At 39.9% G+C, this 27,783-nt stretch overlaps 2 protein-coding genes across 2 annotated transcripts in view; both read left to right on the top strand.

Moving 5' to 3' along the window:
• The first annotated feature begins 2,852 nt into the window (after positions 1-2,852).
• LOC306702896 (ubiquitin-conjugating enzyme E2 2-like) lies at positions 2,853-5,900 on the top strand. The gene is made up of 7 exons (XM_079168650.1): positions 2,853-3,008; positions 3,521-3,584; positions 3,761-3,792; positions 4,132-4,209; positions 4,304-4,409; positions 5,349-5,442; positions 5,537-5,900. Exons 1-7 carry the CDS (start codon positions 2,985-2,987, stop codon positions 5,580-5,582), a joined length of 444 nt encoding a protein of 147 aa, XP_079024776.1. The 5' UTR covers positions 2,853-2,984; the 3' UTR covers positions 5,583-5,900.
• Positions 5,901-7,441: 1,541 nt separating this feature from the next.
• Positions 7,442-27,783, top strand: part of bicc1a (BicC family RNA binding protein 1a) — a gene marked incomplete at its 3' end in the record, with an annotated part of 52,570 nt that continues 32,228 nt past the window's right edge. Inside the window, exons 1-2 of the mRNA XM_079169361.1 lie at positions 7,442-7,951; positions 25,034-25,080. Coding sequence (XP_079025487.1) covers positions 7,759-7,951; positions 25,034-25,080 — 240 coding nt within the window. The 5' untranslated portion in view covers positions 7,442-7,758. The remainder of the gene's footprint in view (positions 7,952-25,033; positions 25,081-27,783) is intronic.

Below are 27,783 nucleotides of genomic sequence, written 5' to 3'. Positions count from 1 at the left end.
CCAATTAACAATTTGTATCTTTAAAACACCCATAAATAAAATACATGTATATGAAAAATAAAATGAGTGAACAGATTCTGCCAAACATTTTCTTTGTTTTTAACTCGAAATGTAAATCAGTCATAAACAAAAGTCAGAATCAGGGCTGCATTTTGAGGGATCATCCAGTAATAGTCTTTTTTTTCTTATAATATTTCAGCAGAATATTAATCCCAAAGAAACCAGATTAGCATTTATTTCAGAAAAAATGAATGGTTGCGTATGCAGAGGAGTTAAAAATGTTTCACCTGCAGTCAAATTGTATTTTACAGCTATTTCTATGTAACTGACATGCTATGAGTCTCTGTGATTCAATGCTGTAGATGTAAATAGATAGATAAATAGAAAATCTCTTAATTTGCTGCAATCTGTGACTTTGAGGTATGCAGCAGTCCATATGTGAAAGATGACAGATGTGCCCCTCCTCACCATGTATGTATATATCTGTATGTTTGTTTGTCTTCCACTTTGCTATCTAGGGACTTCCACTCTCTGCAAGATGAACCTAAACATTCAGTCCACTCATTTTCCCTCTGAGCGGCAACGTCATAATTACAATAATGTACAACCATAATGGATGAGTTTATAACAGCTTTGTGAAGATAATAGGTTTCAACGCCAAGCAGAAAAACATGTTTCCGCCTTCGGGGATAGTGAATCAACTGATGTCCATATTTCATCTCATCTTTGTATTATTTTCTTGTTATTTTATCATCTGTTATGATAATCATCTGTTTATGTGCTGTAGCTTTTCCAAAGTCATTTAATTCATCCATAAAAACATGCAACAAGAGGCTGCTTCCATAGTAAACACATTAATCTCAAATCTTAAATGTATTGGGAGATGATTGAGAAAGTTCCTTTTATTCGGCTGAACAACAACATAAATGTTAATTTAGTTCTTAACCATTTTCATTCTGACTTGACTGACAAAATAACTTTTGTCTGAGTAGTGATTCAGTAAAAGTATCAGTTTGTGCTTCAGGATACAAATGCAGCCTGTGTTAGACTGGACAATGAGGAATGCCCGTCTGCTATAGTCTGCAGGTGGTTTAGGTTGTAGAGAAGCCAGTGGCTATGTTGTTGCTGACCTTTGCAATCATGAATCTAAGCCAATCACTTTGACATGCAGAATCTCCCAGAGTTCAGTTCTTGGCCCTCTATTATTTACCATACCTTGAGGCCAACTCCTGTATTCCTGCATTACTCAAAATTCATGACTACAACTGGAATACAAGCCTCAAGGTCAGAGTTAGAAATGTTGATGTTATAATGGAATCAGATTTGAGCCTCAGCAACCACATCAAGACAATAATTGCAACATCTTGCATCAGATCTACAAATAGTTATTAGAAGATTCATATCCATTGAAGATTTAGAGAAACTCGTTCATGCCTTCATCTTAGCAGTGTGGACTTTAGCAACAGTCGCTTGTTTGGTTTTCCCAACAGATCCCTGCAGACCCTTTCAGGAATCAGGATGCTGCTGCAAGGACCATTCTTAAATCTGTACACTGGTTTCCTGTTAGTTATATATGATTTTAAAGTGCAGTTGTTGAGGGCCAAAATACATCTCTGATATGTTTGAAGAACCCATAGGCGCCATATATCTTTAAGAAACAGTCAGCTAGAAGTGCCTTGAGTCAAAACGAAACACCATGTTGGATTTAGACACTGTACTGCAGACAGAATGAACCAATTTTAGCCATTGTCAAATCTAAACTATAGACTTCCTTATTTTCTTGCTCCTTGGATTGGTTATATTCTCTGCTGCCCTTTCATTTCCCTCATTAAATGGGCACATTTATTACCGCTCTGCATTATTACTGCACAGTGTACAGTCACTTTTATTTCTTCTTTTACCAATATTTTGTGTGTTTTTGTAAGTTATTTTCATTCTATTACAATACATTTTAGCATCCATTTCATTATATTTTAAACTGATGTTTTAGCATCTGTGATAGAAAGGTATAATACAAATAAACTTGCCTTGCCTTGTTTCTATATACCAATACTTCATGGTAAGGATGATGTCATCCCTACATTTTCCCTCACCCTGACCCCCTTAAAATGCTCCGTTACAGTTACAGCTCATTATTAAACAGAACATTTTCCTCAAAACCCTGTAAGCCTTAAGGGGAAGTTTTTGAACATTTTACTGGTTTTAATCACCAGAGTACCAAAATATCAACCTCTAATTAGTGAAGCTTACAATATAGTCAGGTCTGGCAATTCAAATACCATATGTTGCTCAAAGGTCAGTCATAACAGCGAAGTTATGGCAGCTCATAAGACAGAATGCCACTGTATATATGTGTAATACATTATCTGTAAATGCAGAGGGCCAAAGACAAGCCAATACATAACCATTTCAGGCCAGGGTTATATACTACAGACATGCAGTGAAAAATATTTTCTTTATTTTGAATACATCTTTGTTACCTAATGTCTCACTTTCATAGTGAAAATATAATAAAAATGTTATAGTCAACTGTAATGTGATTACTATTTACACTAAGATTTTTTTTTAACGGTCATTTACGGAATTTAACATCTGGAAAATAAAGACTACGATTCTCCAGTAGTTAGTAGCCCTAATGGTGCACTGTCAGATTATAATAACTGTTTTGATGTAATTTTTGTAGCCGATGAAAGTTTTGTACTAAACGGTATTCATTTTAATAAATGTACTGTTGCTAAATTCTTAACAGAGTGGTTTCCATTGGACGAACTGTGTCCATGTGTTACGTCGAATTGACGTCAAAAACTCAAATCCCCACAATGCACCGCTCCATACTTCATCGTCGAACAAAAACGCGGAAACAAAAGAAATAACCAGTTTGTCACAACAAATAAGACCGGTTAGGCATAAAGTGAGCATAGCTGTGGCTGACAGCTGTCAAAGTTAACACTGTAGCTTCGCTTAACCCATCTGAAGGACTTGCCATGGCTCTAAAAAGAATAAAGAAAGTAAGTAACCGTCTGATTTTCGTTAAGTACAGAAAATGTTGGGGCGATGCGGGGAAACGACGCTATAGCATTAGCCAGTCAACCAGCTAACGTTAGCTTAATAGCATCTGCATGCTAACCAAACGTACCAACGGTCGTGAAAGCTTTAACGAGAGGTAACGTTACGGGTTTCACTACCAGCAAGTCCGATATGTATGTCACTGCCGAAGACACTACCCAGAAGCCAGTTAGCTAACATTAAGTTAAGCAGGAGAACTTAAACGAGCTAACTTCCAGCTAACTACGAGCTAAAGTTGGCCTAGCAAACAAGCAGTGTCAACGCCCTGTACGTTTGTGTTGTTGGCTACTTTTCCATATGCTTTAATTACTCGACATTTTAGTTAGCTAGCTGTTCGCTAACGTTCGTTAGTCACAGACTGTGAGATTTTGTTTCCTTTTAAAGCGATTTATAGACGTTACATTGCGACGGAAGCTGTCAAACTCTTTAATTGGTGTTTTGTTCATTTGTACAGGAGTTACAAGACTTAGGGAAGGACCCTCCAGCTTCATGTTCAGCTGGACCCGTAGGGGATGATTGTAAGTTTAAGATTATATTAACCTGCCATTTTCTCAATTGTAACGCTGTAATCTGCCACTGTCATTCTTGTTTGTACTGTGGGGACTCTGTTGCAGTATTTCTGATTTGTGGGTATAAAGCCTTGGTACTAAAAAATATTCACACAGATTGTGTTGTCATCTTTGTTTTCTTTTAGTGTTTCACTGGCAAGCTACCATCACGGGACCGGTGAGCTGTTTCTGGATTAGTTTCCTAGATTTTATTTAAAAACCAAGGTTCTTCTGGATCTTTAGACAATAGTGTTTTATGTTGACTTTACAAGCCTTTCTGTTCTGTATTGAAAGCACAGACTGGCACACTCTATCCCAGTGTTAGTCTCTAAAGCTCGTGGCATTTCTTAGACAATAGGAAAATACCATAATGCCATACTTTAAACAAAGAAAATGTATCTTAAACGAATGAGATGCTACAAATATTCTAAATACACAGTTCTCTCTTAGATCAAATTGTATTTTTTCCCACACAGTACTAGGCATAATTTAACATACATTGTCCTCTCTATTTTAGAATGACAGCCCGTATCACGGAGGAGTGTTCTTCCTTTCTGTCCATTTCCCCACCGACTATCCCTTTAAACCACCAAAGGTAAGATTATGAAATTTAGAGATTTAGTAGCTCAAAACTACATCACCTCAGAAGGGAATTTGTTCTATTAATGCTTTGTTTGTTGTTTTCATAGCTCTCCTTTACAACGAAAATTTACCACCCAAACATCAACAGCAATGGCAGCATCTGCCTTGACATCTTGAGGTCGCAGTGGTCGCCTGCTCTTACAGTATCAAAAGGTAACTCATATCTTCATTTCCCCATGCAAAGGTCTGAAACATCACAATAATGTCAGAGTTGCGCTGTGATTTAGTGCCACATATGTTGAAGAAGCCTAGTAGTGGTATCAACATCTGTATGAAGTCAGCAATTGACTGTAAAGTAAAATAAAGAAAGTTCAATTAATATAAATAGTCAGTTTTCAAATTGAACTGGATTAATTATGAATAATACTCTAATACCATATCAATTTTAATCTCTCTTAAAGTATAATATGGGCTCTGAATATAAACTACTTAAATTTAGAAAAATTAATTTAACTGAATTGTTTTCGCCCTGCAGCTTTAAATTCAATTAATTCAGGTGTGAAGTGATGTCAACCAAAAAAGCCACGATATCCATATTCTGCTCATCTTCTATAAAGAGAAATAATTGTGTTCAGGGACTTTATCTGTGGTTATTGAAACCATTTATTTCAGCTCTATTCCTCTCCCCCATCAGTGTTGGGAAGTGAATGAAGGTGTTAGCCATCACATTGGGCTCTTAGATTTTATTTGATGTTGATGATTGTTTATTTTCTGTGCCTTCATTTCGGATGTGAGTGGGCACGTTAGGTGCTTCACATCAAATGTAATAATTCTCAATTATCTATCGGTTATAGATCGGATCTATAACCGATTTGACGCTTTGAAACATTGAAAATAGTGAGATTGCGTGTTTTGTACTGTATAATTGGAGGAGCAAACGGGGATGTTGAGATATGTGATGAAAATAATGGCAAAAAATACACTTTTTTTCAAGAAACTAAACTAACAGGATGTTGATATAAAGGTGCATGAAATCAAAGCTTCACAATTTGTATTTAAATTGGTTTATGGAGAATTATTTAAGAAGTTGGAAGTCCTTTTTAATCTAATTGAAACGTGTGTGCGTACTCATTTTTGGTCTTTTTCTTCCAGTTTTATTATCCATATGCTCCTTGCTATGTGACCCAAACCCAGATGACCCACTAGTCCCAGACATTGCGCACATCTACAAATCAGACCGACCGAGGTGAGTACAAAAGCCAATGCGTTTGTAATTTGGAAATACTTTCAGCAGTCAACTAAGCTTGAGAAACTCAATCTACTTCTTTTTTCTCTTGTAGGTACAACCAAGTAGCCAAAGAATGGACTGAGAAGTATGCGATGTGAGGAACTGGAATTTCAGCAACAATGACGCATCCCTGAACACCTCACAATATGACAGTACTGTTTCAACTGCTCATCCACACTGGTTCTAGTTGTGGTGTTTTATTCGCTTGAAGCACTTTCTCTACTTGGGACTTTACTTGACTTAACTGTTTTTACTGTTTATCTTTTTTTTGCCCCTTCAAATTTGCGTCATTATTATAATTTGTTGTTGTGGTGGTGAGATGGCCTGATTATACTTTTCTTTTAAGAGATTTATATTGTACCAGACCTTACTGGATTTATTTTTCATTATTTTGCATTAAAGACATTAATCGATCAGTGAGTTGCAACTTGTTTCTTGTCAATACACATGAGTAAACTGAAACTGTGACCCTTCTTGTTGTGGCATAAAGTGTTTGATTCAGTGTGCAGAATATTTCTATCATCCACAAATCAGTCTGCCCCTTATTCTACTATTCACATGGCCACTAGATGGTAGCCTTTACTGTTTACCGCCTTTTACATCAGGAAGCTTCTCTCCTGGACAACTTAATATTCATATTTGTCTTTCATTTAATTCAGGCCAATTTGCTAAGGGGTTATTCATGTGGATAGTGGCCATTATAGTACCACGCTTTAGCAATTCAAATTAGACCATCCATTATCATCTGGTTTCCACTGGTGAGGCTGGTGTACGCACAGTAATTGAGCTGCTTATGATCCCATTGATGTGTCTACAATACAGTGCAAACATGCTGATATTAATGTAAATACGGGCATACACATTTAATTTCTGCAGTGCTTTGTTGATTTGACTTAATCAGACTACTAGGTTTTGTGGGGACTTGTCCTAGTAGAACACAAATGTGGTCCTCACCTTTTTGGAGATTCCTGATAATGTTAATAAAACATTTAGGCTACTGCCTTATCATTGACGGTTTTATGTGCACGTCCAAATGTGCAAGAAGTGGACAGAGAGCTGTGCTGTACTTTGCTTTCTAATGAAAGCTCCAGCTTTGAATATGACATGAATAGGAAGTGCGACTCATGAGTTTTATTTACATATGAAGAATAACGATGATGGCAAAACATCACGAGCCCCTGGCCTGACATGTTCCTGTTGTGGAGGTCAAGTCACAAAAACAGCAGACCGAAATATTAGACAGTGACATAATACGGTGTGTAGGGACTTGCCAATAAAAATGAGTTAAGCTAACACCATAAAAATGTCAATTTAACATATGCAAAATTGCATTTATCAAGGCCACTGGAAACTGTCAATCATTTCCACACCACAGCATGAGAATAAGCCTGGAATTATGAGACGTGAAAACCTTTTATTGTCTACATGACTGACCTGCTGGTTCTGTATTCCTTCATCAAAATCAGCACATAAACAGCACTTTTTCATTGTGGCCCCTGATTTAATGTTGGCTTGCTCCACATTTGTTTTCGTTTCTCTTTCCTCTATTGCTTCCCTTTACCCAATCTCAGGATGTGTAGTGTTTCCTCTATTAACCAATACATTGCTCGCATGGGGTCTTATTATAAACTGCCAGCCTGAGTGGAAAATGATCATTTATGTATAAGTCACGCCTGCCTTGGTTTATTTTCATATGGTTTAGAATGGACTTGTTACAATATTTAGCTCCTATGATTTAGTTTGCTATAATTTGCTATAATCTCTCAGAGGTTTCACTTAAATGAGATTTAAAAGTTGTGTCCCACAGTAGGAAAAACTAATTCAATCTAGTGAATTTCTCACAAAAGCTAAAGATTTAAGACTTCACTTGAAGCCTAGAGGAGGAAGATGTTTTTTTTAAGTGTTTCTGGGAGGAGCCCGGCTTTTTTTTTTTTTTGTTGCAGGGTGACACGTGAAACTTTCTCGAGGAGTTGGTTGGTATGTTTGCTGTGTGCTGAACGCGCTCCGTTACCTCGGCGGACAACCTATAGCTCAGTGGACCAGTGTGCTCCTGACTATTTTTAGAAGTAAATGGGGTTTAAAACGAAGGGGCCTGAAGAAACTGCAGAGGAAGGTCTCAACTGCGCTGCAATGAGCCCGCACAGCACCACGAAGTGACGGAATTAACCAAAAAAAAAAAAAAAAAGTTAACAGAAGTTCAACTGCTTCGCTTCAGCTCGACTTCACGTTGAATACAAAACGCAGTGGCCACTGGAGAAGTTGCTGAGCAGCGCCATGGCTGCCCAGTGCGACGCTCTGAGCGGATACTTGCAGCAGTCGGACCAGGGCTCCAACAGCGAGCGCAGCACCGACTCTCCTCTCCCGGGATCAGAGGAGGACCTGAGCGGACTCCATCCGCTGCCAGACCCGGAGTGGACCGAGGAGAGGTTTCGGGTGGACCGTAAGAAGTTGGAAGTCATGTTATTAGGTAAAATAAATTAAATGAACTAACTACAGAGTTAGTGGTAAATGTGAGCGTTTTCATTGGATAATGCGGTTTTTTAGCCTATATCCTGTCCACGTTTGATCTCCTGTCCCGTTGTTTCCGAGAAGCTGCACACTTCAGTCGCCCTCTTTTACGGCCCCTTTGTTTATGTTGGACTCCTACAATGAGCCTTTCTCTACACAACTACCAGCCTACTTTTAGCTTGAAATGTTGGCATTCCTTTGCGTGTCGTGTGCGTGATCTGAAACGAATCAATTAAGACAATTAGGGGCCAATTAGCTTTCGGTTTTCAATTAGTGTTATAAAAGTAGATTACATGTTGACCGTGGAAGGAAGTTGGTAGTTTTACGCTAATTTGAGAGTACAAGTTGTCCAAAACTTAAGTTTGAACAGAAAGTTGAAGAGGTCAAAGACAAAAGACACAAAAAAGGATCAATGCTGTGGTAATGGAGGTAGTAACACGCCCCGACCACAGGCTGTCGCTGCACAAACTCCCATAGCTGCATTTATTTGTTTGTAGACTAAACTGATATTGACCTGAACATGGCGTTTGCTTACTTTTCTGTAAAAAAAAAAAGAAAAAAAATGCTATATACACGTACAGTAGCAACAGTTTTCATTAGAAAATGACATTTCCATGACTTCTGCCTCAAAACTTAATGCAAGATTCCTTAAAAAAAAAAAAAAAAAAAGTAATCTTATATTTGTTCTACACTATCATGTTGACTTTTACTGTGTGTTTTACCCGCTGTGTGGTTTCTCTTCTAATCACATGCAAGTGATGGTGAACATTAAACAAGCGATGAGAGGCTCATCAGGACAGGACGGTCTCTGTTGGAACGTCCCTGGAGACTCTTTATCAGACATTTCAAAACACAAGTGTGGAATATTAAGATTCTTTGTGATTTCCAAGAAGGCAGAGACTCAGCCAAACAAGAACTTAAGATGAACATCAGTCATAACTGTACTGTAATTAAAACGAGCATGATTTAGCGTTCGGATGAGTAAAGCTTTTGGTTTCGTCACTGTAACATGGTGGAAGCTGTTCGTCTGTAATGTTTAAGTTGTAGTTTCAAATGCGTGACTACTTTTTGGAGTAATCCTCAGCGAGCGTCTGGTCTTGAAGTAAGTTTATCCTAAACTCTCAGACACACACACACACACATACAGACACAGTTCCCCTTGAGAATGTCCCGTTTGCTGCCTCGCTGCTCGGTACATTCCTCAAAGCTCCATGTCATCCCCAACTCTTCCAGGAAAACAACTTAACCAGAGGCCGGCCCTAAAACTGAGTGTCCCGGACAAACCATGCGCCACGTCCTACAAGTGTTTCTACGTCTGTTTGTGCTATGTTTATTCTATCCAGTCTAGTCTTTACAGTTTAGTTAGTGCGGTCTCGTATTGCTGCCAACATCTTGTTTCACAACTGCTGCATCATGACATCACGGGTGACATTGCTCATGTTGACATTGCAGCGAGGTTGTGGAAAAGAAACGGGCCGCTGTGTTCATCTGTCTCTGAGTTTTTCTGGTCAGTTGTAGGTTCAGGTTTTAATTGCCTCAGTATCTCAACTGTGAAACTGCTTTAACCTTTAACCTCTGGCCTTCAGGAAGAATCCAGGACGTCTGGTTGTGTTGTATGAAGCTACACAGTCTTAGCATCTGTCCAGTTTTGCACATGAGGACCAAAAGCTACAGTTGTAGTCTAGATTTGTTTCAGTAGATGTAAATTGAAACTCCAGTAAAAGGCTCTTTTAGTCTCCTCAAATCGGGTCAGATCTCTGGAACATCTGGCTGTGTTTTGATTGGACGAGCTGCAGACTTTGACGTGGTACATCATGTTCTGAAGGCCAGAATCTGGACTCTTAATGAAATCATTTTATGGGAACTCCCGTGTATTTTTACTTTGCATTTTTAATGGTTTTTGACGGTATCTCTGGCTTCTCTTTCCTGGAAAATTAAGACCGGCAAAGAGCCACGGGTCGATACACGCTGAGATCACTTCCCAAACAACAATAGTTCAGCCTCTCATATTTTTACCAGATCCAGGTAATATTTCTGCACTAGTTTGCATTTTTGGCGGGGCTGAAATGGCCATCTGTTTCAGCAGCAGCCACCGCTTCCTTACAAATGATTATGTCGGTGGTTCATTTTCACCTAAACTGCTGTGAGGTGCACTTGCTTGTGTACAGACATGAATTCATTCTCTTGCATATGGATAACACATCCTTACACCTCATAAGAGGTTTTGAGAGAAAGATGGAGACATTGATTTTTGCTTCTTTATTTTCAAATGGTGGAGAAAATACAACCTAATGGATACATGAATCAATACAATGCACACATAATAGGGACACATTGATTAAGGGGAAAAAAAAACAAGAAATTACATATTGGACTGCAACTGACAATCATTTTCATAATTGACCAATCTGCCAGACTAATCAATTGAAAGGTTAACCTATAAAAGGTGACGCGATAGTGTAACATGCTCATCAATGTCCCACAGCACAAGGGGACGTCTTGTTTTGCCTGACCGGCCAGTCAAAAGACCAAAGATATTCAGTTCATAAAATTAATATTATAAAGCAGAAAAACAACTAAAAACCCCCACATTGGAGTAACTGGAACCACAGAATATTTGGCATATCTGCTAATAACTAGACATGTATTTATTCTAATTTAAAAACGGAATTTAGGAAAATGTTACGACAGCACAAATATATTAAGGATTAAATAAGTTATTGAATTAGTTTAGCTTTCATTTTTGTGTCTGCAGTTCAATTTCATTTGCTTCGAGTATATGATAATCTGGTATATTGATCAGCTTCCTGTCTGAGTTGTCCGTTGTACCCGACTCATAATTGGCTGATCAATTCCTGAATACTTCAATCAATTACCTTTGCTTTGCTCTCTGTGTTGACCTTGTTTAGATACGAAGCTAGCTAAATGCTGTGATTGGGGATTATGGTGTGATGCAGGTCAACAAACAGACAAATGAGCATGAAACATGTTTGTGTGTGAGATTACATGCTTTTGTCGTAGACCTCTTGGCTAAGAGTTTGGTTGATTTTTAAGTTTTACAATGAATCACGACCTTCTACTGCAGGGCAATCAAATCGCTCCACTGATTGCAGATGCGCACTGATTTCATGTGCTGTGTTGCTGCTATAGAAGGCTCCTCCAATTAGCTCCTTCTGGATGTAATATACAATCTTTTGAAAGGTTTCAGGAAGTTGTCACATCTTTACCAACAATAACCAAGGACAAGGAGCAGATGAGAGATAACAAAATACATAAATGTAAATTGCATTTATGGATACATTTACTTGATAAATGTTATGTCTGAAATAGAAAAATGCATTAATGTTCTATTTTCCTCCTGTCTTTTTACTATTTAATGAGCTTTTATCTATTTTTTCATCCATCTCACCCTCGGCATTTTATTCAGGAATTGGTAAATTGATATGGTAGTTTATAAGCTGTGGCCAGAGAAATCTGATCTCCTGTGAGTGCATTTCCTCCAATGCATGTGAAGTCTACGGCCATAATGGCAATTATATTAGTCAGGAATTAAAATGCTAATGCTAATTTCTAAGAATAAGGGTTCATGGTGGGACATCAGACTGGTGAAGAACCATACAGTCAGGGGTTATATACATGAATAATAAAAATGACCCAGAAGCACTTAAACTACCCGTTATTTGGATCTGCAGTATTTTAGGCCCCCACTCTGGCACCGTTCTCATCAGGAGAAAATGGAAATTGTTAACTTCTTAGCAATTACAGATTTACTGTCCCTGGCATTGGCAAGGGCGCAGGTTGCTGGGCTTGGATCAGTAAATAGTGTAAAGTGACAACAAAATCTCTCCGTGCCAGCCATCTGGGTTTAACTGTTGTACCGTTGGCACCCCAGAATAGAACTCCCAAGTTAATGACTTGGATGCCTCGACACAGGCCTGAAAGCTTGAAAGATAGTTTTATGTGAACAGGGAGCAGTGGAAGAGAACTTGGGTATTTTTTTTTACATTCATTAGGAAGTTAAGAGACATGGGGCAAGTGTGGGAAAGATGTAACATTTTCTTCAAACGGAGTGCGTCTACTCTCCATGTGCAACCAGGTTTTCCTCATTTCTTCTGTTAAGCACACATCATCACTAATGTATTCAGCTGTGTACGGGTCAATTTGAGGTTTCCCAGCTCAGGCTAGTAATGATGAGAGTTTAGTGGTGTTTGTGACTGAGCATGGCCTCCCGGTGAGCCAGTGTGAGCCAACATGTTTGCTGAGCAACGACAGCCTGCAATTAGGCCAAATTAATCATTTTCTTCACTGAACTAATTTGTGTTCCTGCTCCCAAATTGCAGACTATTATTGGGTGGCTTTGTCTCAGAATGGAAAAAAAACTGTTGTTGCATCTTTATGGTAATGAGAAAGTACAAGGTCCTCCCGGGTATTCTCGGTATAGGTGCTGCTGCTTCACCTAATGTCCCCTGTGTAGAGGATGCTTTGAACATGTGTTGAAACGTTTCTCACACACAACTTAATTTGTAGGATACAAAAGAATATGAATATATTAATTTGGAGGCCAGTGGAAATTCTTCCCCTGAGAAGGGAAAAGTGCCCTCCAGTGAAAATATAATTATTATAATTTTCAGTATTTTCCCTTTTTATTGTGTGGAGAATTATTTCTCTGGCTTCTATACCCACATAATGAGGTGAGTATGTGTGAGGGCCTCATCCTCGTCTTCCTCCTGGGTGCTGAGTAAGACTCACAGACAGGAAGTGAGTGTCTTGTGGGGAATGTGCTGCAGGCTTTCTCTCTCCTCTCTCTCCCTCTCGGTCTCCTCCTCTATTGCTCCCTCTTGAGCGTTCGAACACTGCTCTGTTGTTCCAGCTTCCATCAGTTCCACTGTGAAGTTGTTGCTCTTTATCCTAAAACCACAACGCATCCCTCACCTCCTAAACCAACCGAACCCAGGCAGAAATATTATGGAAAACACTCCACACACATCGGCTTTTGGCTAAAAAGTTGATGGTAGAGCTGCACAGTTAATTGCATATAATCATACATCATGATTAGGGATGGGACGATATAGGATTTTGTCAACGATCGGGATAAAAACACAAGTTGAACGTGGTGAATTTCCTTTGTCGGGATAATCGTGGATGTTGTCATGAGGGATTTGGAAAAAGAGAAGTGAAAATTAGAGCCTGATATAAAAAAACAGGAATTATCATGTAATAAAAAATACTCATGTCATGTAATTTTTTTTATTCATTTATTTTTTTATTCATGCAGGGAGAACTTATTTAAGTTTTTAAATGTTTTTTACAAAAATGTTTTTGATTAACAAAAACAGATATGTACTTTCAAGATATTTGCTTATTAACTAAATGTTAATTGCAAATTGTCAAATTTGCATATCGTCCCATGTCTATTCATGATCTCCATAATTGATAATTAGACACAATTCTTGGGTTACATTGATTTCTAGGTGCAGTACTTTTTTTTTTTTTTTTTTTTTTTCATGTAATGGCATTAGATTAGTCTCATGTGAAAGTAGAAGCAGGAAACTTTGAGAGCAAACCTTACACAGATCACCTTTCAGGAAAAACGCAGTGAAGAGTGGAAAACAATAGACTGAGCTGGAGAGGAAAATCCTTTTCTGACGTGAAACTTGTGTTTTCCCTCAGATGAGGTTGACGTCTGTCATTTTGAGGTATTGTGATGTTAAAACCAGATTCTATATGGATTCTGTATGAAATGAGTGTGAGGGTTGTGAATGAGCCACAGCAGCAGTTCGTATTTTGTAGCTGTGGACCACAATCAGAGTAGTTGGCCACTGTTGAGACAAAAATAATCATCAATCATTTCATCAAAGGAGCGCTGCATTCCCTTCTGTCAGTAACAGGTTGTGCCTAATTTGCCTTGCACATAGTTTAGTCTAATTGAACTTTGACCTTTTGAAATAGTGAGACTCTCCAGATTGACTGGTTGTTTAGGAAGTATTGATTGTATATGTTCTTGTTTATCTGCTGTCACAATGATGGGTACTGCACGGCTTTAATTTAGTGCAAGGACAAAGATAAAGGGAAAATAAGTGGTGGATTAAGGAGGTGTATCATTTTCAACTTTAGGAATTCCAAAATTGACTTGCTAGCCAAGTTAGCTTTAGCAATTCATGCTTAATAACTCTTGTCATGTTGTTTCCAACATTACTTTTCTCACTGCTGCACCTTATGAGAAGCACTGCCATATCTGTCCAATGGAAACCCATCTTTCTCCAAAGTGTCAACTTCTCATGAAACAGGAAAACCAGCCTGGTGTACGCACTTAATCCTTCAGGTTAGCTGAAAATGTAAAAAGCACCGAATACGGAGACGCGTATAGTTTTCACTTGACAGCAATATATCCTCCTACCTTTTTAAGAAAATAAGACATAAGAAACACACCTCTACGCAAGTAAATGTTAAAGGAGATAAACCGTTTTGTCTGCTAAATGTTATATTATTTCCCCTGCCCTCTGCAGCCCAAAGTGTTTGGCAAGACAACATGTCTCCTGGTGTGTCTCTGTATTGTATACATTCTCCAAGAGGAAGCTGTATGGGAAGCAAACGCACATCAGAATATTCAGCCGGTAATTTAAATGGTTCAGTTGATTCGACTGCTGGATTTTGTGCTTCATTGTGCGTTGCTCAGCCGCCTCCTTGCCACCTTCCCTCTCTCTCTCGCTCTCTCTCCTTTTCTCTCTGATTTTACCGAGACATGCTGATACAATTAAACAATTCTATTCGACTTTGCTTACGCGTTGAATTCCTTCATCCCGGGCATGATGAAGCTTTCAGGAGCTGTAATATAATTGAGCTTCAGTCGGCGGAAAAACCTGTAATTCATTACTCAAGAAAATAAAACCAGGAGTCCTATTTCAGCCATCCGAGTGGAGCTGGAGTGCTGTGACCCATTTCTGGGCTTCTGGAACTGTAAATGGGCTGAAATGGAATACCTGTTTTTCTACGTCCCTCAAAGCTCGTTTTCTTCAACCCTTTTGAAAGTGCAGATTTACATTCTGTCTGGTTTGCGGTTGCTATTTTAGCAACGTTTCTTGGGGGGGGGGGGGGGGGGGGGGGCACCCTTGACTTATTCTGCACGCGTGCAGAAACACACACACACACACACACACACACACACACACACACACACACACACACACACACACACACACACACACACACACACACCACCCAGCCCTTAACCACTCCCCCCAAGAGCTTTCAGTGTTTATCTTTGGAGAACCTCGGGTTTTGGTTTGTTGTTCTCTTTCCTCATTCAACATCTAGTACAATCTGCCTTTTCTCCACTTGCCTTGATTGGAGAGAAAGCATTTTTATAAGAGTACCTTATTGATCGAATCCTGGCAGCCGCCAGAATATATTCTCCTCTTGAGCAAAAGGGAAAGGGAGGGAAACACGTATAGAGTCCAAGGGCAGGGATTTCCTATAAGGCCCTAACTGAATTATGTTAGTTTCCTCGGAGCTGTTCTGTTTCGCATAAACTTCTCTGATTGGACATATCGGTGGAGATATTGAGTCATCGACTAGAGTAATCGAGGAAATAATTTCACATCACTAAAATCCTGCACAGATTTCTCGCGTCTTTTAATGGAGACGTGTATGACCTTATGGTTGAAATGCAGATGAATGTGAAATGTCAATGATTTCCACAATGTAATGTCTGCAGGGCAACTCTCGGGCCTGTCAAATGAGACTGACTCCCTTTGCTCCGTGGGGGATCTAACACAGTAGATACCAGGCACCAGGAATGTACAGTGTTGTGTAATCACTTGGCAGCATTCACACACAAGAGATAACGGAGGAGATGATAACCCAAACATGTTCACCCGCAGCAGCCTCTTGCCCGTCTCTTTATTTCCTGGACTGGACGATCTTACTGAAAAGATGCTGCTGTGTGAATTTAATAGTCTGTTAATGTGAGGTCATAATGGACTGTTTACAGGGAAAAAACATGATTTTAAAGTCTGTTTCTAATTATTTTTAGACCTTCTCGCCCGCGTGACCTCGGGGTCGGTGAGTCTTGTGTCTCTTGCCTGCATGCGGCAGGAAAGTACGGCAACGTGTGCCACTTAGTGCATTTATTTGATGGCACAGTTGCTTGGCAACCCTGCAGGAGAGAGGAGAGAGAGGAGCCGTTTTGAGCACAAGAGTGTGACTGCTGCTCGGTACAGAAGTAAGCTGACGGGTGTGACTTCGGTGGGTATTTCTTTACCAGAGCTAGAGAAGTGATGGCGGTTCTATTCCTGAAGATTCCAGCTCTGGTTGTTTTGGTGACACAGCGCCACTGTGTGCAGCCAAACAAACTGCTTTTGTTTTAATTAAGAAGTCAGTCAGAAATAACCTTCTGATACTTGTACAGTAGAAGGTATCGGTGAGACTGGTATTAATGAGATGCAATAAAAGCAACACAAATCCTGACTCATGTGCTGCATTGTTTCCTGTGATTCCTCAGTGAACACTACTATATTGAGATATAATTACAGAAGGCATTGAATGGCGATTGCTTGATAAATAACATCAATGGGGTTTTAATTCAAGGATTACTACTTTTAAAGGAATCCTCAACCCCAAATCAAATGGCATCTTACATTGCTGGCAATTTTGTACAAAATAACTCGATATATTTATTGTTTGTTTTCTAAAAAATGGGCAGTAGAATATAATGTCTTAAACAGCTTTGGTGCCAAGATAAAAGATTTAGCACCTTTGACTTCAAAGCATTACATCTATTTTCACAGACTACTTTCCAGGTGACCATAGCATTTGTGAGCGCGATGTTAAGAAGCAACAGTTGGGTCAAAAAGTGACAGTAACAAAATATTAATAACCTTCCAATTTTCTCTTTACATGGATAAAGAATTCGATGTTGAAAGCTCGGGAGGCTTCTCTGGCGGTGTTGACTTATATCGCATAAAGCAAACGGCCGATTCTGCTGTAATTGTAGACTTGGTGATTAGATACCACTGAGAAGCAGTTTAAGTGTTTCTCAGGCGCTGTAGTCTTTTGCTTTGGAGCCAACTTGTCCAACGTACGCCAAAGTAGCTCGCAGGGAAACTTAAGTGTTGGCTTTTGTCTATTTTCTTTTAGATGTCGAGCCTATTACTGCCAACCGCGTGTCAACTGCAACGTGATACACTCGTAGAAACGTTGTGTCTTTGAAGTGAGGTGTTTGGGCTTGATTGATGAGAACAGCCCCCCCCCCCTCGTCACTCCATAGCAACCCACTGAATGCTATTGATTGTACTGGATACACAGTTTCTCTTTATGGTCTAAACCTCTTATTTAACTGTCAAATAGCCTTTATTACTAAAATGACTGTGTGTGTGTGTGGGTGATATAAAGCTGTATACTGTGAGACATTTTAGATTTGTCAGCTGTCAGATTTGACTGCACCAATTACACAAAGGAAGCTATTCCTTTATAATATCTCTGTCTGGTTGACGGGCAATGTTGCAGGCAAATCACTGAGTCGGAACAATCAGCAATGTTGCAATGCGGTGGAGTAATTTATCAGGTATTTAATCACTTGATTAGACAAAGTTGGACTTTCCCAGCGAGGGATTTTATCAAAACCCTCAATTGAACTTCCAGGAAATGTGTTATATTGTGAATATATCATTACATATGCCTTTATCGACAGACGTTTTATCCGTTTTACTCACCCTGAATGAGTGATGCAACTATGTATGGCAACTGATTCAGCTGTTGGTGCGTCAAATGTTCTTTCTCACTTTTACATTTGACATTAACGCTACGTTTTGGCTGTAACATCTGGTGTTACAAAATCTGAGACGGATTATTTAGTAACCGCACATGTTTTCTCTTGATGTTCTGAATCTGGGTTGAACTATAATGATCCCGCCTTAGTCGGGCCTGAAGGAGGGCTGCACAATTCATGGGAATGTTATCAATTGCAATATTGTTTACTGCAACTTTCAAATGGCAGGAGGCACAGCATTTGTTAAAGGGGAAACGTTTGTCAAAATACAATTTTTGATTAAATCTCGTCGTGCTGGAGAGAAGTCTTGGCCTTCACATGACATTCTAAGAAACTTAAGAAAACAATTTTGATTGGTACAGAAATCGCACATAATTTTGTTTTTCAATGAAAATGATGTAAAAGTTATCATTCCCTCCAGTAACCCAATTCATATTGCAGTCAAAATAATCACAATTAGATATTTCTTTGCTAACTTGTTCAGCCCTAGCATGGAGACGTCCCATGTGTACGTTACAGTAGAAAGCACGCATTAACGTGTTATTGAGCATGGGTGCACCCAATGAGTTCATTGCGTTGCGTGTGTGCTCTTGTTTTGCTACGGCTCCCCCGGAGGCCTTCTCACTAGCTGCCTGTGGAATCAGCTGAGAGCTGCTGCGGCACACCGGAGGGAAGGACATTGGAGAGCTGGTGTGAAAACATCTCGCGCTCCTGCTCTTTTCATAAAATATGGGAAATGTAGTTCTTTCATACTCACAAGAGCTCACAAGTCTGGCTCATTTTATTTAAGGCTTGTGAGCAGATGGTGGACTGAGATGTCAAACCTTTTCTGGATTAGACTTGTCATTTTGTTATGAAATCCTATCCTGGTGAAAAAGGAGTTGTATAAGTTTTCTCATTTCAATGCTTTCGTAGACTTTTCTGTGAATGTCCCAAGTTTCACCTTAAGTCCTCTTGTGATTATTGCCAGTGCAGAGGATTTTCTGTAAGCAGCTCTGCAAATTTAGAGATTTAGCCGGTGCCCTCAGGGGCTCTCCTTGCTTTTCGTAACTTAAAAAGCTCCTGTCTTTATAGAAATCCTTTGACTTCGTGGACTTTGCTTGACAATTCTGGCACGGCACGAATGTTGGGTTAACCAGGTGTACAAACTTCCCCCTTTTTATTATATGGTGGTAATTGAATGAATGACATAGTGTGTTCAAAATGAATGTATATTGGCTTAAATCTGAGCTATAAGGTATTTGCCCTCTTGTTCGTGGAAAGCCATTGAGGATTTGTCCACCTTTCCATGAAACCTGGCTAGCGTAGGACTGAAACTAGCTGATAGTGAACACATTCATGTCAAGATGTCTTGGTTTGGTTTGTTATGGCCCGTGTTTCGATTGATTGTTTGATTGTTGTGTGTGTGGATTGAAGCCGTAAAAGTCAACACTGTTTACATTCCTTCAGTGTCAAAACAGCGGAATCGCCCAGAAAGTTCGTCTCCCCACAAAATAATGGATACCAGACCCCGTTCAGTCTACCAGCCTGGAGTCCTGTATGCCTTTCACTGCAACTTCCCTCAGTCCTGCAGTGGTAGTGATTACATACATGATGTAATTAGATGGAGAGAACAGGGTGTGGATCTGATTAACTGTAACCATCGTGTTTACTTTGTCAAATGAATAGACAATCCAGATAACTGCTTTATTAAATTCATTATTTGCTCCAATATTGTTTTTTTAAACGCCAGAGGACAGGATTGATTGCAACATTCGATGTGTGCTCATGATGTGGGGGTCTTGTGTCGTTTTTCAGCTGTGATGCTTTTACAATCTGCTGTGCTGGAAGGGAGGAGCGCTGTGTTGTCCTCGTGTAACCTGGGCCAAGGAAACGCCATTAGACCATTCTAGCACTTGAGAAACAACTGAAACAAAGTACATGTTAAATTAGGGATGTTCTTTTCAACGCTTGTCCGATCAGTCTTAAGGAAATCATTTAAAGTGGGTTTTTTTTCGGATGACAGACGAAATTATGGTAAACAATAATTGGTTATGAAAGTAACGAGGCATGACCGACGCATTTCTGTGGTAAAATGCCTGCCAAATTATTTGAGAAGGGGGATTATGACAAATGTGAAAGAGCCAATGTTGTTGGCTAATCAAATCTACAAGGCAATAGATTGTGAACTTGAGAGCCACCATATTTTGATTTTGTGGTTTCCTGCACTGAAAAGGTTGCCAGACAGCAGCTGACTTACAAATCTCAGATGTTGATCTTCAATGCAACAATAACTTAAAACAAATAGTTCAGCAGCGATCACAAATTGTCAGTTGACAAAGAAACAGCGGTAGTGGTTGGTGAATGTTAGGAGCAGCTAATTCAATATCACTAAAAAAAAAAAATCAATAATCAATGTAGCAGAACCAGAGATGTTCTCTTTTTTTATTTCATGTATTGTTCTTCCGTCACAAAACCTGGTGCCTACACTACCCACAATGCAATTCAACACGGAGGGCCTTGAGCAGCTAGCCTGAAGCAGAGAGGAGGAGCGGCCTGCAGAGGTCTGGCGAGCTCACTTCTTCTCACTTCACAATTTTTTTTCTAATTTTTTATTTGTATTCTTCCGATGTTTACCGTTTCATGTCAATCGGAGAAATACGCTGATTTCAACAGTTATTTCTGTAGCTCATTCTACAACAAACGCGCTGTGATCATCTCATTGGTTGCTCGTCACACAGGATGATTGACGTCCCCGTTGTTAATCCCACCTACAAAGCTCTCATTTGCTCAGTTGTTTTTCCATCCAGGAATACACTCAACCTTCTATTCGGAGGTCTTGAACCGGACTAGTGCTTGTGGTAATGAAGAAAGTCTGTCTGCTCTAAGAAGCCCCTCCCAGGTTTTTTTTTAAACCTATAGCACAGTGCAGTTTTAGAATAAGTCAGATAAGTGGTGGGTAGGATGAGACTATCAGAGTTCATGGGTCACCCTGCTGCACCCCTCCTGCCTCTGCTCCGGGTTCTCCCACGGCTGGTTTACACACAACACATGTGCCGACAGGATGTTTTGCTCCCAGCACATGGTTCATGTTTTCACTCAAGTTTCGTATCAGATTCCTCTCGGCTCAAGTGCCAAAAATGTTGTTGCAGTTGTTTGTGTTGGTCTTTGTTTGTTTCAAGGTAAAAAGAACAAAAACATTGTATATCTCATGTTGTTGTTTTTTGTCTCCTGACTCATGCCATAAGGCCTCGTTTGACTCTTGACATCCGAGTTTTTGACACAAGGGTTGAATGTGTTGAAATGTAATACTGCTGACTTCAGTATCAGCAAACATTTTTTTATAGTTTGTGTGATGTTTTAATTCATTGGTTGGCTTTATATGCTGATTGGAGTAAAAAAGGAAAGAGCTGCCATTTGATATGTTCACATGTGTATGACTCCTACACTGATGTTGAATTAAATACTTACAGGTGTTCAAAAGATCAGCACGTCCAGTTCTGCATCGTTTGAACGTGCGTGTGTTCAGGAGAAGAGGAGATTGCATGTAGCTCTTTGCACCTTAGTGTTTCTATGGAAATACTTTTTGATGTCAAATTTTTAAAATTAGTTTTTGGGGTGCAGCTGAAATGGAATTTACGGAACTATAAATATAGTTATCATGCCGATGCTAGCTTCACAGGGCTTGTTGTCTAATTACCAGCCCTGGTTGCTGAGCCTCACAGAAGCTTTAGCTCCACAAAGTCACATCTGTCACTCCGCCCGACAGCGTCCTCACAACCCGGCCAGACACGCAGCACAAGTTGCTTTTTCCTTTTTCCTTCTCTGTAAATGTTTTCTCTGTGAATAATACCAGACCTCTGTTACATATCCAGTACGTTTACAAATCAGTGACAGTTCAGGTGAAGCGTATGTTGGGATGTTCTGTGTGATCAAAAGAATCCAAAGTTCAACAGCATTACTCAGAGTATTCTGACTTGTTTGTAAGTGACATTTTAATTGGTTTACCATGTTTTTTTTTTTGATCTGACTCTTTAATTGGCCAGTTAAAGAGACTTTTGGTATTCTTTTATCAACTAAACAAAAGTAACTCCCAGAGAGAGAAAACGAGCACTACTAGACGGTTTCAGCAGACGAGTAGGAAAGAAAAACGGTCTGTTAGATGTTGCTGCGCTCCTCTTTGTTTGTCTTAGTTCTTACAGGAAACGCTCGCAGTAACGGGGGACTTTCATAAACTTGGAGACCTTCAGGCCACCTAAAGAGAGACAAGAGCTGTTCTTAGTCATTCTACCTCAAAGCTGAACGTTATCTAAACTAAATATTGGATCTAAACACTTCTACTCACTGTCATCAAGATAACCAAATCTATTCCCTTTTGCGTAAATGCAGAGCAGCTTGTTTAATCATCAGCCAAGGCTCACAGGCATGTTTCATCAATGTCGGTTATTCTGTGGATAACTTTTTTTTTATTGTTTATTCTACAAGTGTCTGTCCTCTTCCCACAGCTCAAATTCCCAATCTTAAAAAGTTAAAACATGTTCTGCAACCAAACCAAAACCAAACTGTCGATAAATCTTCTCTTGAATTGCACACAAAGAAACTTTTGAACTGTAGCCCGAACTGTTTTTAATTTCAAAGTTTGTTCAATTCAGTCCACATCGGTGTTCATGGCAAGCTGCATGTCGTTACTGTCTTCACTATTTATGCACAGCATCAGGCTGTAAGCCGAGTGCATCACTACGAGCACCAGCCGCTCTGTAAGATGACTAACTTTAAACAAAAATCTGTGGCCCTTGAAGCAGCTTAAGCGGCATCCACCATTGCTTCAGCAACTTTGTTATTTCCCCATCTGTGACACACTCCATGTGCTGATGTCACTCTTCCATGGGAGTCACGACTGTGAAACTATGTTTCCAAAGCAGGTGAAGTGATGAAAACGTTGACACATCTGGATGTGTCTGCTTCTTCGCTTTACTTCGTGGGTAAAGTATTGAATTGGACGTTGTCTTGTTTACATTGCGGCTCGACAGGATAGTGGTTTCGGGTTATAGTTGGTGGTGGGAGTGTTTCCTTCATTTCTGTGACCGCTTTATGAAAACTGACTCTGAAATGCTGTGTTAGCCTACATTGGCCATCAGTTTCTAATCCATATCCTTCTTAGATTTCCTTTTTATTATTATTCCGTCTTGCGTGACAAGCCAAAGAGTAGCCAGAATGCATCTGCTATCAGTGTGATCGGGTGCTGAGCGTTTGATGAACACAAATTTCATCTGAAAACAACTTACCCGTTGAGCCAAGGGTCTGTCTGTCTCCATGGCGGCCTGCACGTGTTTACTGGGCAGCCTGCGTTAAGTACAAGCATGTGTTGCATGCTCATGGTGTATCACCGAAGGCTATAATGACAGGTCTGGTGGAAAATGAAATTGTGTTTCGTGAGGGTTTTCATTTTCTCTTTTTTTTTGTGCTTTGAAATGTGGTGTTGATGGGTGAAGTCATAACAATGCCTTTCACACCCAGGTTCCACATCTTACTGTGTGCACTGCAGACCTACTTCTTAGGGGAACAGACATTTTATACGACGCATCCGACCATTCATTCTGAAATATAAGCGTTGTGATCTGCAGATGACGCATAGCAGGACTTTGGTTTTCTTTTAATCATACCATCATTCTTGAGGCCAGCATTGATGCCTGAACTGTAAAACCTGCAAATAAACCAACAAATTCCACAGAAAAAAAAACATGTCAATGTTGGGAAGATATTCCCGAATGCTTTTCATTTATAACTTTTATTCAGGAATTTCAATCTTACGTTTGCGGATTTGCTTTTTAGACACAGTCTTGAGACGAGCTTTACACCAGTCCGAACAAAAATCAACATGTATTCACGCCATTCCACCATTTCTGCATTGAGTCTTACTATGAGCCGTTTCTTTTTTTCATATAATCAGCAATTGGTTATTTTTTATGTCCCTATTATAAGTGGGGGGGCTTGCGCTGGTTCTTCAGTTGGCACTAATGTCACCTCTGAGGGCCTGCCCTATATATATTTTAATATATTCAGGCTGAATGTTGCCCACAAGCGTTCTCACGCCTTTCATTCTCAATCAGAAATATAAATGTGTGTGCTAGATAATATACATGCAACAAATAAACATACACTCACTGTGTCACAATTACATTATAGAATAATAAATGCATGTTACTTATTGCTGGTTATTTAAAAGAAAAACGAAACTGCTCACAGAGAGACTGCATGCTCTTACTTTGAAATGCGGAAATGACATCGTGGGCTATCCCAAAATGGCCGAGTCATGCAAGTGCATTTTTGTACCGACATTGAGGCTTCAGCGTACAAGTTGTAAATGTTCAAAAGATATTCACTAATGCTTTTATTTGTAAATTATTTGAATGCGTTCATAGATTTTTTTCCAAAAAAATTTTATTTGTCTAATTTGCTTGTGTATTTGTAGATCTGCTTTATATTTGCAAAATATTTTTTGTGAGTTCAATCTTTTTTTGTATTTGTGGAAGGTCTTATTACACTCGACGTGTTCACACAAATAACATTGAGACAAATCTATCTCCGTGAGACGGCAACAGATCCCTCTCAAGAACGCCGTCTGTGAGGCATCAACAGAGCAGCCACAGCTCGAAGGACTTGCAGATGTGTTGGAGGGACTACAGGCCCGATTTTGTTTTGGTGGTTGGACCTCTGTTTCTATCCAGCTCACTGTATCGGCTGTGGGAGTTTCTTGGCATTTTCACCTGAAGATGACTTTTAAAGTACCGGGACTCTCCTGAGTGCCTATTTTGTTTAGAGAATGGGCAGTTAAGTTTAAAAGTCTTTAGACGCTGTAGTCCCCAGCGGCGGAAGTGTACAGTGTGCTGACAGACGAATTTCCAAAGTGTGAAAGTCCTTTTTTTTTTTTGAGAAGTGCGAAATAGACACCAGTTGACCCAAGTGTGGGACAAAATACTTTGTTAACGCCTACTTCAAAATATTTTCACTGTAGCCATCAATTTAGCACACAGAAGCTGTATCCAATCTCCGGGATTATAGGACATGACTCGGAACATTTTCTTCCATTCTGCCAAACAAAATATCCAAAGAAATGGAGATCCACCATAAGCACTGCTCTGTGTGAAGATACCGTAACATTTTGAGGCGACCGGATAATCTGTGTGTGATTTTGGCCGTGTTAAGGTTATGTTGTGTGAAAAAAAAAAAAGAAGAACTGAGCGGTCTTTGTGTGGTTTTATGAATTTATTTTCCTCTTTCTCTGTCTCACTCTAGCTGCCTCTGAGGGGAGAGTCAACGGCGGTGAGGATTTCTTTCAGAAGGTGAGTCGTGTGCACTTGGATGGTGTTTTGCTTTGTCTTTTAGGTTGCGTTTCAAGCCCACCGAGCTGCGCTTCCCTTCTTGGTTTAGGGAGCAGATGTCAGGTGCTCCTCCGGTCACTCGTAATTGCAGATCAAAACAAACTGAAACAACGGAGCGTCAATGACGTTGAATCACTCCGGGGCTCTGATCCTGTAACACAGCTGACACAACACTGTGGGCCTTTCTCACTCGCATAATGTACCATAATACACCAGATCATCTCCTCGTGTTTGAAATGAAAGAGACTTGATTTTTTTTTCTTTGTCACCGATTTAATTGCTTAATGCTCTTAAGGCTTCGTTACATCCAATAAAACAAGGATTTGCCTCAGTGATCTTGAATAGTCTTGAAACTTGCTCACATTGTGTCTCTGGTGCTCATTGATCAGTCATGTGTGTGACCCTGTGAGGTAATCATTTTCATTCACTAATGGTCTTTCATACAAGGTCCAGCTACAAGGATTAGTTTTTTAAAGCACATGTTCTATTAAATCCTCCATGTCTCTGACAATTAAATCATTTTGTTCATTAATGACGATACAGTGACTTATTTTTTTTATTCCTTAAAGTAATTGTGAGCAGGGCTGGACTCTATAAACGATATATTACACTGATCGTGATGGAACATTTCCTCAATAAGACAATCATAAACTTTGAAATGCTGTTGATCCGTTACAGCATACTAACAACCAATCACATCACAGGAAATAAGCTATTTCTTAACTTGCATATTGCACAGACAAGATTGAAGATTGTTTGTTATTTTGTTTGTATGATTTGTCTATTTGAAAAGATTCTCTGTGTCAGATCAGCTCTTGGTTGTTTTCAGATTCTTAAAATATGTTGCCTTGTTGCCCAACCCTAATCCTCACACAGTTCATTTCTCCTTGTGAAGCATCATTATGAGGGAACGCAGCGATTAACATCAGCTGAGACGGTGAATCTACGAACTGGCAAACAAATTACCTCGATCCGCTCTATTTGTTTAATTTGAACCGCAAGTATTTGAGGGAAAGTCTGTGTGCTGTATCAAAATGAATCAAGACTAATCACATGGTGCTGAAAATGACAGCAATCACATTTTCAACAAAGTTAACTGCTAATTGGATTTTGACAGCTGGTATCTCATGAAGTATGTGGCGCACTTTAATGCGTTCAGTCTTGTTTGAAATCCGGCTTCCTGAATATGTTTTAAACTCCCTCCATAGTATGTTAATGGTTTGTAATGAAATAAATGATGGACATCGGTTTGTTTTAGCATTTCTTTTGTCTATTTTCCATATTTGGTTTTGGAGGTTAGAGAGCCGAGTTAACTGTCAAAGAAGGCAATTTAACCGTCCCTGAAGCAAGTAATGCAAACCAGGCGCCTTCAGATCCTCCTCCCAGGAATCTTAACAAGGACTCTAGATATTCTCTAAATCTGTCTCCACCTCTTTGGGTTTGGCTATAGCTGTAATGTTTAAGCTATCCAGTGTAGGTGTCTACCTCGCTCCACAAAGCTATTCTGACTAAATCCGGCTGTCGGGTGTATTGGCTCTGCCGGTCAAGTGCTTTTTTTTTAAAAGCCTCTGGCCGGAATTCTGTCACAGCTCGTTCAAAAGAAACAGTGGTTACTAGCGGTTACATTGTCAATTAGAACATTAGTGTGCAGCTGTTTGGTTTGGCAGGCTGGTGAAGAGCAGCGAAGGAGGAGTGCTAAGGACATGTTTTTATTGTAGAATTTCCATTTGGATAACTCTGTATAGTCTCCCTTTGATAGCGTGATCACCTTGCATGCCCAATTAAAGTCAGGAAAATAAACACAGAGTGCGACTGTGGAATGGTATTGTTGAAAGAAAATGGATGGGGTGTGTGAAATACCTTTAAGTTGATGAAAATGGAAACTTAGTTGGGCTGTGTCCTTGCCCGTCCAACACACACACACACACACACACTCAGTGAGAATAATAAAGTACATGCGTAGCAACTCTCTCCCTCACGTAAGGCCATTTTTGCCGCACACACTTTCACATGTTGGGCTTTGGGGAATGAGATTTGGCAGCGAGATTTAGAGTTTCAGTCGCTGACGAGAGCAGCATAAAAACGGTCAACCCCCGCGCTTTCTCCTCAGGCCCCGCTGGCTGTGGTCGATCAAACCCTCTTACTCACTGTCTGCTGGACTTCCTCTGAGTCCAGAGCAACATTTTGGAATAACCCCCGTCCATGTAGTCAGTGAGAAAGTTAAGAGGATAGCAGATGAAGTAGGACCACAGGAGGGTGCCACAGCTGGAAAAATGAGCCTCGTGCAAAACTCCCCGCAGCTCACATGGAGGAATCTCATGGCAGCTTCTTGTCCCTCTTTCTCTTCAGGCGTCGTTTTGGTCTCCTATCTCACATTTCCGCTCCTCCTCTTCCCTCCTCTTATTATGTCATCTTTGTATTTCATTAAACCACTTTGTGTGTCATAATCAGTCTGGTGTAAAAAGGTTTTTTTTTTGTTTTTTTTTACTGCAAACGACTTGCTTGAAGCGTGCGTCAGTGAACAATTCCGTCACAGGTTTTGGACTGAGAACTGTTGGGAGTGTCAAATCATGGCACAGACCACTAAGCTGTTTGGAGAGCTGTGCAGAAGTTGAGCCGCGGGACAGCAAAGAGAGCCGAGAAGCTCGGCTGGTGGAGATGATA

This window comes from Pholis gunnellus (genome assembly GCF_910591455.1).
Source record: "Pholis gunnellus genome assembly, chromosome: 11".
NCBI lineage: Eukaryota > Metazoa > Chordata > Actinopteri > Perciformes > Pholidae > Pholis > Pholis gunnellus.
The sequence above is the reverse complement of the archived record's forward strand: the minus strand, read 5'-3'. Positions and strand labels throughout refer to the sequence as shown.

Excerpts from the sequence above, each read along its gene's own strand:
- LOC306702896 (XM_079168650.1), top strand. The coding sequence starts at position 2,985 with ATGGCTCTAAAAAGAATAAAGAAA. Across the intron at positions 3,585-3,760 it reads TGGACCCGTAGGGGATGATT|TGTTTCACTGGCAAGCTACC; the intron begins GTAAGTTTAAGA and ends GTTTTCTTTTAG. Across the intron at positions 4,410-5,348 it reads TGCTCTTACAGTATCAAAAG|TTTTATTATCCATATGCTCC; the intron begins GTAACTCATATC and ends TTTTTCTTCCAG.